The sequence below is a fragment of the Mobula birostris genome, chromosome X (genome assembly GCF_030028105.1).
Source record: "Mobula birostris isolate sMobBir1 chromosome X, sMobBir1.hap1, whole genome shotgun sequence".
Classification (NCBI taxonomy): Eukaryota; Metazoa; Chordata; class Chondrichthyes; order Myliobatiformes; family Myliobatidae; genus Mobula; species Mobula birostris.
In genome coordinates, this window is record NC_092402.1 from 50,767,742 (window position 1) to 50,779,308 (window position 11,567).

At 50.6% G+C, this 11,567-nt stretch overlaps 1 protein-coding gene across 2 annotated transcripts; it reads left to right on the top strand.

Moving 5' to 3' along the window:
- Nucleotides 1–553: 553 nt before the first annotated feature.
- LOC140191757 (uncharacterized) lies at nt 554–11,432 on the top strand. 2 transcript variants are annotated; one of them, XM_072249468.1, is made up of 5 exons: nt 554–613; nt 1,693–2,751; nt 7,822–7,920; nt 8,256–8,879; nt 9,823–11,432. In XM_072249468.1, the coding sequence occupies exons 2-5, from the start codon at nt 1,836–1,838 to the stop codon at nt 10,080–10,082; spliced, it is 1,899 nt and encodes a 632-aa protein (XP_072105569.1). In that variant the 5' UTR covers nt 554–613; nt 1,693–1,835; the 3' UTR covers nt 10,083–11,432. The 2 variants fall into 2 exon arrangements, with proteins under 2 accessions (XP_072105569.1, XP_072105568.1); XM_072249467.1 differs by lacking the exon at nt 554–613 and having other exon boundaries at nt 1,150–2,751.
- Nucleotides 11,433–11,567: the final 135 nt, after the last annotated feature.

Here is an 11,567-nt window from a genome sequence, read left to right on the forward strand (position 1 = left end):
GAGAGAAGCGAGTGTTACCCAATTTTTAAATTCATTAAAGTGGAACTCTCTCCAAGATAGACGTGAAGCACACCGCCTGACCTGTTTTTACAAAATGTTAAATGGTCAGCTCGACATAGACTACCAGTCCCACATCAAACCCAAACCTATTAGGAGCAGACGAGGGCACTCAACTCAGTTTGAAATACTAACTACCAAGTCAGATGTGTACAGCAATTCACTTTTCCCCCGCACAACTAAAGCATGGAATAATCTTAATCCTAACACAGTCACACAACCAAACTCAATTAAATTTAAGGCAGCTTTTCTTCTTCAAAAATCTCCTTCTTAAGCCCACCCTTCGCCACCTCCAGTTTAAATTCCATGCGGAACATTTTAGAGGATCAAGGATCAAGAATCAAGAACCAAGAATGGGAAGGGTTTTGATCGCTACGTCACGGCGAGAGAATCCCCGTCTGGCGCCGGCAATTGGCTGATCGTCAGTTTATCTGGCCACCGCCTCTCGCCGTTGGTTGCCGGAAAGCTGGTCGGTGATTGGTTAGTGACGGAGCAGGACGTCAGTTCCGTGGCATTTTAGGGGAGGGCAGTTACCGAGGTGCTGAAGGGGGGAGGGGTATGTATACAGGGGAACTGGGTAGTAGAGGGGTGGGGGCAGAGTTATCGTGGGATCGGCGACTAGTCCGCGGGGTGGGGGAGGCGGTTGGAGATGTGGGAGGTAGAGTTATCGTGGATCCGGAGTCAGGACCGGGGGGGGGGGGAGTCGTATACAAGAAGAGTGAGAGATGGGTGGGAGAGCAGAGTTACTGTGGCGTACAGTACAGGGTGAGGGGGAAGGGAGATGGGGAATGTGTGCTGGTATGGTGCATTGGTCAGGGGCAGCTGGAGAAGGAGGGGTGTGTGGGTTGCATGGGGGAGGGACGCAGGGAGGGTTATGTGAGGATATATGCATTTATGGTGAGGAAGAGAGATGGAGGAGGGGAACAGGACTTGTGTGGTGCTGAGGTGTGCGCGGGCATTGGGGCAGGAACGGAGGTAGAGGAGTGTGTTTGTCTGTTAGAAGGATGTGGGGAACAGATAGATGGTGAGGGTACGGGTCATGGGTTGAGGTGGGTGTGTGTGTATGTATGTCCACAAGGGCAGGGGTGGGGGTGGTGTGTGAGTGCATTTGGGGTGAGGAAGGAATGTGAGGTACAGATATATAGTGGGGGGAATTGGTGTGGCGCAGAGGAGGTGAGATGAGTGTGCATACAGATAAATAGAGGGCCAGAGCAGGTACAGGATAGGTGAGGTGGAGGGAACAAGAGCTGAGGGACACAAAGGGTAAAGGGCCTGCTCCAGTGCTAAGGTGGTGCATGCACCTTCCTGCACAGTGTCCCTCACCTCACACCTTTGCACCAGTGGGATCTTCCTGTGTAGTGATCTTCACCCTTCTCCACCTCCTGGTGGGCCCCCACACAATGTTCTCTCTCACCCACACCCCTTCCCCTCTGATCTGATGGGATCTTGTTCTGCGGTGTACCTCACATCCCCGTGGGATCTTGCTGCGCAGTCTCACACTCCACCCATGGTGGGGCCTTGTGCCATTCCCCCCCCCTTTCTATCTTACTGTGCAGTCTATCACCACCCTGTTGGAAACATGCTGTACTGTCTCTCACTCCACCCCTCTTTCTCTCTCTCTCTCTCTCTCCACAGCCCACCTCCAACCCGGACAGATTTAGTGCAGGAGGATGTCTGCTGGGAAGATGGCCAGGATCAGGGCCTCCCTCTGGGGCTCCCCCCGCTAGTGGGGAGGGGCGGGGGTGGCCCTCCTCGAACCCTCCCCCCCTCCCCCACCAATGGAGACCAAGCCTTTGACCTGTACCCTGTGCCCCTTTGCCGCCCACAGCCAGCAGGAGCTGGATCAGCACCAGCTTACCCACAACCTGTACCAGGGTGAGCCCACTCAACTTCCCCTGCCCCTCCCTGTCAAGCAGGAATCTGGCCCCCCAAACTGGTGGCCCACAGAGGAGCCCCCGGAGCCTGCCGACTATGGTTGGGAGACCTCTCCCTCTCCCTCCTACCCACCTCCCCCACCTCCCGCTGAGCCAACCAACGAGCTGGGACTCCAGCTAGTCGTGGTGGGGGGCGCAGAGGGGGAGGCTGACCAGAATGGTGAGGGAGGCTCATCCCCAGGCTCCCGGGTAGCACTGCCGCCTCCTCCTCTGCCCCTTCCCTCCTCCTCGTCCTCGTCCTCCTCCTCGTCTTCCTCCACAACCTCCTGCCCCCAGCCCCGCCAACGCTGGCAGGCGAAGCAGTTCCGCTGCGACCTGTGCCCCTTCGTGGCGCGGGGCAAGCAGGAGCTGCGGGTGCACGAGAGGGAGGAGCACCTGCGGGAAGGCAGCGACATCATCCAGTGCGGCCGCTGCAGTTACAGCACCAACAAGATCAGCTCCTGGCGGCAGCATAAGCTGGTGCACCCCGGGGCGCTGGGCTCCACCGGCGGCCGCATTTACATGTGCAAGACATGTGGCTGGAAAACCAAGTACCGCCACTCTCTGGTCAAGCACATCGCCCTGCACACTGGGAACAAGTCCTTCCAGTGCGATCAGTGTGGATTCGCCTGCGCCCGCAAGGAGAACCTCAAGCGGCACAAGCTGACCCACCTCAAGAAGGGTGTTGATGGCAAGGGGCTGCTACTCAAGTGCGGCTGGTGCGAATACGCCACAGCCTACAGCAACGCCCTGAGGCGGCATGCCGTCACACTGCACAACGGTGAGTGACTGGGGAGAGAGGGAGGGAGGCAGTTGTAAGAGTAATACATCACAGAAACAGGCCCTTCGGCCCAACTGGTACAGCATTCTCCCTGCTAGTCCTGGTTGCCTGAATTTGGCCCATAACCCTCCAAGCCCTTCCTCCTCCACCCCCACTTACCTATCCAAATGCCTCTTTAAAATATTGCAGTTGTACCCACTTTGACCACTTCCTCTGGCAGCTTATTCCAGTTACTCATTGTCCTCTCTTATAGCACATAGACCTGAACTGTTCAGTATGCCAGCAGAATACAGGCCCTTCAGTGCATGATGTGCCAACCTACATAAACCTAGTCAACCATCAATTTCAATTTCCTACAGAGCCCATAGATCTCTTTCTCTTGCATCCATGTGTCTAGCCAAGAGTTTCTTAAATTATATCAGCCTATTATGTTTGCCTCTACCACCATTCCCACTTGCCACTGAATAGATTTAAAGAAAATACAACTACCTCTGACATCTCCCCTATACTTTTCTCCACTCTCCTTAAACAGATGTCCTCCAGTATTGGCCTTTGCTGGCCTGGGATAAAGGTGCTGGCTGTCCACTCAATCTATGTCCCTTATCATCAAATATACCTCTAGCAAGTCACCTCTCATCCCCTTTTCCTCCAAAGAGAAAAGCCCTAGCTCTCTTGACCTTTCCTTTTTAAACAAGAGATTCTGCAGATGTTGGAAATCCAGAGCAGCACATGCAAAATGCTGGAGGAACTCAGCAAGTTAGGTAGCACCTCTGGAAAGGAATATTGTTGTCCCATCCAACAGTATCCAAAACAATATCCTTGTTATTGAGTGGAATGGCAGCAGGGGTACCCTGCTGTGACTGCCCTCTCCTGATAGTCACCTGGCTGCATGCCTCCCGCAAAGGTGTGACTGTCTCCTAGTAACTTCTGTCAACCCCTCAACCTTCTGAATGCTCCTGGGGTATCTATCTCCAAGGAGCTTCAGCCAGATGCACTTCATTCAGGGACACTGAAGATCTCCTTGATTTCCCACAAACTGCAAGGGGAACACAACACTGCTATGCCTGTCATTCCCATTGCTCTAACTGTGCAATAAGGAAAAAGAGAGACCATAGTGTCCCTACTCCAAATCTCCATGCCTTGACTGATGAAGGACAGCATACTTTCACGGCCACTTTCAGCAGTCTGCACTGTTCCACCACACTCAGCAGTGCCCTGACATTCACTGAGCAAGTCCCACCTTGTTTAACTGTCCAAAATGCATCACTCTACACTAATCTATTTTCCATTCCTCACTCCAAGATCTCTTTGTAATTCACTGTAACCTGCTTAACAATCAACAAGCTAATTTAGTATCATCAGCAAACTTGCTAATTGTGCCATGAACATTCATATCCAAATCATTTACATAAATAATGAATAACAGAGATCCCAACACTGACCCCTGGGCCACCCCATTTGTTATAGGCCTCCAGTCAGAAAATCAACCTTCAACCATTACCCTCTGCTTATTATCATTGAGCCAATTCTGAATTCAAAAAACTCCAAAAGATTTGTCAAATGTGACCTTCCGTATACAAAACCATGCTAACTATTGCTGATCAGGCCTTGACTATCCAAGTGATGGTAGATCTTGTCCCTCAGAATTTGCTCCAGTAACTTCCTTACAACTGAAGTCGGGCTCACTGGCCTGTCCTTGCCACCCTGCTTGAACATTAACTGCCCTCCAGTCTTCTGGAACTTTGCCATGGCTAACGATGAAGCGTTAACCATCTAACAATCTACACGGGCCTTTGCAATGTCTTCCCTGGCCTTCCCCAAGGTCCAAGGGTACACTTGGTCAAACCTTGGGGATTTGCCCTCCTTAATGCGATTCATGGCTGTAATTTGTTTGTAATTTGTATGTGATCCAAGACCTCATTTCTTTGGCATCCATGATCCACCAAGAGAAATGGATGTTAAAAATCTTGGTCATCTCCTGCGGCCCTGATTGTCTTTGAGAAGACCTAGTCTCTCCTTAGTCCGCCTTTTTACTGGAGAACCACTTGGGATCATCTATAACCTTGCCTGCCAAATCAATCTCATGCCCACCTTTTGCCCTCCTAATTTCCCTCTTAAGCTTTTTCTATTTGTTCAGGATTGATTTGTGTCCAACTGCATGCATAAAGGCTCTTTTTCTTGACCAGAGCCTTGATGACTGTTGTCAGCCAGTGTTCCCTGAACTTGATATGTCTACCCTTCACCTTGACAGGAATATACTGCTCCTGGACTCTTGGTATAACCATTTTTAAATCCTCCCACTTGCTTATTGTTCTTTTGCTTTTAAATAGAATTGCCTAGTTGACCCCAGCTGGAACTTAATGCCTTCAAATTTGGCCCTGCTCTAGTTCAGGACTGATTCAAGGCCTCATTTTTTTGGCCTATGTATCTGTTCTATCTTTTTCCATAACTATTTTAAAACTAATAGAGCTGTGATCAATGGACCCAAAGTACACCCCAGCTACCACTTCGATTACTTGGCCTGCCTCATTCGGTACAGTATTGCTACTTCTGTTAAGATGGCAACAGCCACTCCAGGGCCAACCAAAGGTGTTTTAGTCTTTTTTAAACATCTTTTTTATGATCACAAAGCAATGCTGGACATTAAGAGCTTCAAGTACTGCAGCTTTACCCCATCAGCGAGTTGCTCATTGGCAGAGGAACTGGATTTTGTGTGGACCGTGTTGCTGCCTGCCACAGAAAGGTGTTGGGAGAATATGTGTGAAGGCAGTGTGTGGTTTAACTCCAAGTGATTGTCTTGGACATTCTTCTTGCGATCGCAAGGCTCTGTTGGATACGGGTAATGTAAAACACCGCAATTCCGGTTCACTGGTTTATTGGTGAGACTGATGGTGCAGGGGCTGCATGGCCTTGGATGTAGACCATAAGACAAAGGAGCAGAAGTAGGTCATTCAGCCCATTGAGTCTGCTCCGTCATTTTATCATGAGTTGATCCATTCTCCTATTTAGTCCCACTCCCCCACGAGGTCTTGGGCTTGTCTGTTGCAGCAGTCCAGGAGGGGAGATGCCGGAGGCATGGATTGAGGGCTGCCCTCTCATTTTCTCTCCATGGAAGACAAACTGGATTGTGTGCATAGGTTCGTCTGTGGACTGCTGAGAACTGTTTATTCTTGCCAACAACACTTGTGCTCCATCAACTTCAGGATATGTCACTTGGGAATGTTGGCTCTATATTATTTTTGTGTGACTATATGTTTACTGCTATCCATTTTCCTTGTGCTGTGTGTGCCTGTTGGTACTGTGCCCCAGAGGAACATTGTTTTGTTTGGTTATATTGATGGGTATTCATGTACGGTTGACAATTAAACCTGAACTTGACTTTCCTCTGTATACCACGTGACAAAACTACCTTGGACGCTTTTCTTATTGTGAAGTTCTACCTAAATGGCCTCGTTAGAACATCCTTGCAGAATATCCCCTCTAAGCACTTAATGTGGTTAATGTGTTCCCATATCAAAAAGGCAATGGCTGCTCTTCTCCCTTCTGATGATAAGTCAGTGTAAGAAGTTGAGGGGAGGGGAGGAAGTAGTACAAGGTGATAGGTGAAACTGGGAGAGGGAGTGGGGGTGAGGAAAAGAGCTGGGAGGTTGATTGGTGAAAGAGCCGTAGAAGGGTGAATCTGATAGGAGAGAGACTTTGGTCTCTTTGATTCCTACCCCTCTACTAATCTAGTTGGAACTCTCCTTGGTGGCAAAGGTAAATTTCCGCACTAGGAAATTGGGCTCACTCGAACCTGGTTCAAGTGTAACTTGCCCCTCTTGAACAGATTGCCTCCACCCCACAAGAGATCCCAATGATCCAAGAATCTGGATCCTTGCGTCCTGCACCAGCTCCTCAGTCACACATTCACCTGGCCTATCTTTCTGTTGCTGGACTCACTGGCACGTGACACCAGGAGTAATTGGTAGTTCTGTACAATCTGTTTGCCCCTCAGTTTTGTACACCTGTACAGGGATTTCCATGCACTCAGTATAACAATTTGAGAGTGGTACTTGTGTGGAATGTATGGTCAGGGGTGGTGGTAGAGGCAGATACATTAGCGATATTTGAGACACTCTTAAGTAGACACATGAATGAAAGAAAAATGGGGAGGCTCTGTGTGAAGTGTGACATTGATTTTGGAGTTGGTTAAAAGGTCAGCATTAATAGTGATATGGACTTCAGCATGGCCTTTGACAAGGTCCCACATGGGTGGTTGGTCCACTTGGCATCCTGGATGAGGTAGTAATTTGGATTCAGCGGGAAAGGTGAAATGTTAAAGGGGAACATGGGGGAAACTTCTTCACTCAGAGGGTGGTGAGAGTGTGGAAGGAGCTGCCAGCACAAGTGGTGGATGTGGGTTTCATTTCAACATTTAATAGGTTTGGTTAGGTACAGGAATGGCTGTAGTATGGAGGGCTTTGGTCCAAGTGCAGGTCAATGGGACGAAGTAGAATAATAGTTTTGCACTGTGTTGAAGGGCCTGTGTTATATTACTCTATGACTATGATATCTGTCCTGTAGGTAGGTAACCAGAACACACGATACTCCAAATTTGGCCTCACCAATATCTTCACTGATTCTGCAGGACCTTTTTCTGCCCATGTTGTTTGTACCAGCTTGTACAGTGACTGCTGGCTGTTCACTCAACTCCTCGAGAATGTTCTGCAGCCACTCAGATACGAGGGAGGGAGGGAGGGAGGGACGGGGAAAGGAGGGACCGAGACTCAAGTGCAGCAGGTGAGAGTATGCCATGGAACACAGCAATGCCTTAAAGCAGCAGGATGGGACTGAACAAAGGGTATGATGCATCAGACAGTGAAGAGTGAGGGGACTAGTGTATCCAGGAGTGAGGGATGGGATAGGAGGGCAAGTGATGCAGCACAGTGCTGATTGACGGATGTGGGTTGGGGAGGGTGATGTTAGTGATGAATGGGTAGTAGGTGAGTGGTGGAGACTGTTCAGCTCTCAGTGGGCCCCTCTAAACCCCTCCCCATCACGTCTCTCTCCCCCTCCCCCCACCCCCACCAGCGGATGAGAACTACGTACCGGAGTACCAGTGTGATGTCTGTGACTTCAGGACCACTAAACTCAGCAACTTCTCCAACCACAAGATCACCCACTTGTACGGTGAGTAGTGGAGGAAGAACAGCAGGGAAGGCAGGAGTTGAGGGGTGGGAGGAAGGGGACGGGTAAAGGGGGTATGAAGATGTTTCCCTGGTGTATGTGAACCAGAAGAGAAGGGGTGTGTGGGGGGGGGGAGAGGATGTGAGACTCAGTGTGGGGTGTAACTCACTCCCTCCATTATATGATGGTGCAAGCGAACCCGAAGGGAGATGTCAGGGGTGTGGATGAGGATTATGTACCCTCTCTTCCTAGGGTAGATGATTGGTCAGGTGAACAAAACTGAGAGGTGTGGGGAGGGGTGTGAAGGGCATCACTGATATTGCCCCCTCTCTTCCCAGGGCATATGATGGTGCAAGTGAACCAGACAGGACCCCTCAAGTGCAGCCTGTGCCCCTTCGTCAGTGAGCACTGGGACTGCCTGCAGGAGCACCAGCGCAGCCACAAGGAGCTACGTTGTGTGCAAGAGCTGCTGGGAGGTAGCAGCGGTGAGGGAGAGAATGCCCCTGGGTCCAAGCCCCAGCCCCAGCCCATTGAGGCGGAGGACCAGCAGGATGGGGCAGGAGAACCTCACAGCCCCGACCACATGGTGGCCCTGCACAACATCATCGGCACCATTGGAGAGTACGTGAATGGGGACGGAAGCCCGGCGCCCGAGGCCGAAGTGGAGGCTTCTGAGACCCCAGGCCCTGCCGACAGGGCTGGAGGCGGTCGGAGGCGACACTGGCGGCCGGTGTCGGCGGCACCTCCCTTCGGCTGGGAGGGAGGATCCCGGCTGGGTCCTGGTCGTCGCTTCCGCTGCCCCCACTGCCGCTTCAGTTGCCCCCGCCGGGAGGGGCTGAGGAGGCACCTGTCAGGGCATGCTGCCCGCCGTACCCTAGCCAGGGAGGGACAGGAGGCAGGGCTGGGCTCAGAAGTCCCCGGGCAGACCCCCCAGCAGGACAGCTCTCCAGTCCCACAGCAAGGTGAGTGAGTCCCTCTCCACCATCCATCCTGGTAGGCTGGCGCTCCAGTTCCACCACCAGGTGAGTGAGGGAGGGAGTGGTCAGGAAATCCAAATGGGTCAGCATACCCCTCATGGCATTCTCACACCCTTCCCCGCCTCCTTGCATTGTGCCAACCCTCCCCCACCACCAGTGTGGAAGGGACATTAGTGGCATTACCAGCAGTTTATAGGTTTCCTGTGTCTGTGACTCTCTCCGTAAACCCTTTCTTCTTCATCCTAACATTGAGGCACCCAGCCCTTTTATCCTATCTCATCACTCAACATGATTATGGCTGATCTTTTCCATCGCCCACCCCATCTTTCAAACTTATCTCCTTCTTTAAAATCAACCCCCTCCTCCCGTGATTGGCCTCCACTCACCACCCCACCCCAATCTTGTAAGTCTCTCCTTGTTCCAGACTCTCCCACTGAGGGAGACATGACAGAGATGTTTCCTCCGGTGTCCAAGATGCTTGAATAAAGTCACCCTTTGTTCTTCTACACTCCACAGGATAAAGACCCAAACTGTCCAACCCCTCCAGATGGGCAACCCTCTAAGTCCAAGAAATTAGCCCAGTGAATCTCCTTAGGACTACCTCCAATGAAGCACACTTAACTCCAGGACCCCACAATACATCCCAAAGTGCTCCTTGTTTATCTAGTCCTACCTGCCAGTATCACTCTGTACCCTTCTCAAGAGTCTCCTTCTTTAGTCTATTTCGGGCCTCCGTTCGTTCCATATCTGCCACAACCTTTCTCGTTACCTTCCTGACATTTTCCATTCAGTCTATGATCTCCCAGACCTTTACCACACTGATCCTGCTCCTCTCGATTTGCACTCCACCCTATCCACATCATCTTGACCCTCCCCATTTTGGGACCCTGCCCTCACGCTCACTAACCCTTTCCTTTTCCGCCCGCAGCCTGCAGTCCCCCTTTGTTGGAGCCACGGCAGGTGATGAGCCAGGAGTCCCAGCAGACCTGCTCCATGCCTGGAGCCCTGAATCCTGGCAGCTGGTTGGAACGTGAACGGCTGGCACTGGAGAAGGAGCGGCTGGCGCTGGAGCGGGAGAAGTGGGAAGTGCAGCGAGGTGTCCTTGCCCTGCAGGAGCACAAACTGCGTCTGCAGGTGGAGTTGCTGCAGCGACAGTTGAGGCTGGCCAAAAACCAGGCGCCAACATGACCTCCAGCGCCGCCCTCTCGAGCGCTGGGGCTGGGATCTCACTCTCTCCTCAGCTCCCTCACTCACACCCAAGAGAACTGGGCACAGTGCAACAATGGGTGGAGATTACAAATGGGGAGTTCCTTATTTTTTTGTATACAGACTGTTTATTGGGGAGTTGGGGGTGTGGACAGGGTGGTGGGCTTTGATCTTGGAGGGGAGTAAGGTGGGCTAGTGCACCTCACCTTTCTCTGCCGGGGTGCACTGTACATTTAATGTACCAAGGATTGAAATAAAATAATTGAAATAAAATGTTGGCTGCTGATGAGACAAGTTCTGACACAGTGTCGATGCCAGAGATGTGAATTTCATCCATCCTTCTCAGTGTCTCCAACACCCACCACCAGCCTGGCCCAGGGACAGCCATTAACTGGTCAACTTTAGATGGGAATCTTGGTGGGTGTAGAGTGTTGGATGAAACAGGCCCACTATCTTGGCACCAACCACTTTACATTTGCCATACCACACTAACCCATTCAGTTCTCCTCACCAACAATATTACCCCACTGCCAGTTAACCAGCCAACCTACATCTTTGAGATTTCAGAGTAATTTGAGAAACTCATAGAACTGCTGCCTCCCAGTCCCAGAGACCCAGATTCATTCCCAACCTCTGGCGCTGTCTGTGTGTGCAGCCTGCATGTTCTTTCTGCCTGTGACCACCTGAGTTTCTCCTGGGTGTCTAGCACCCTCCCACATACATCCCTCCCTCCACCCATCACCTCCCAGCCTCTGTCACCAAATCCACCCCCCTCCTCCATCCACTGTCACCTCTGAGCTTGTCATGAGACAAATATCCACCATCCATTCCCCTGCTGCCCTTTGCTCAAAAAAGCACCAAAAAAAACATTGTTTTTAAGCTATAGCATATTTTAATTTTTAATTATACTTAATTGATTGAAAGCCACAATAGGAATTACAGGACTCAATGACCGTAACATATAATTGTAAAAAATATATCGTCTCAATGCCTTTTTAATTATTTAATTTTGTTTTTTTTTCTCCTCCTCTTCTGAAGCGGTTGTGGTTCCTGGTCTCTACTCGTTGAGGTTAAGTGTGTGAGAGATGAGATGGAGGACTGTTCATGATCAGTAGCTCGGGATCTGAGGTCTAACCTGGGGGAGTGGGGCTCAACAAAACAAAGTGCTCACGCATTGAATTTATCAATCACTGATAAATGGCTTGTGGTTTAATTATCCTTCTTGGACGTGCAGCATTAGTGGGTCAAGTATAATGTTTTGCTCTGTCCACTATATTATAATACAGCCAACCTAATATATTCCCAACGTGACATGATTTGTTTATATCACATTATATTAAACGGTATTCTCTTAATCTTAACTGCCTGCGATCAGGTCCCTATTGTGAACTCGTTGACATATACTTAATAATGCACACACACGCAGGCGCAAGCATCCTCTCTGGCACACCCTCACACTTACACAGC

Excerpts from the sequence above, each read along its gene's own strand:
- LOC140191757 (XM_072249468.1), top strand. The coding sequence starts at position 1,836 with ATGGAGACCAAGCCTTTGACCTGTACCCTGTGCCCCTTTGCCGCCCAC. Across the intron at positions 7,921-8,255 it reads CAAGATCACCCACTTGTACG|GGCATATGATGGTGCAAGTG; the intron begins GTGAGTAGTGGA and ends CTCTCTTCCCAG. Across the intron at positions 8,880-9,822 it reads CTCTCCAGTCCCACAGCAAG|CCTGCAGTCCCCCTTTGTTG; the intron begins GTGAGTGAGTCC and ends TTCCGCCCGCAG.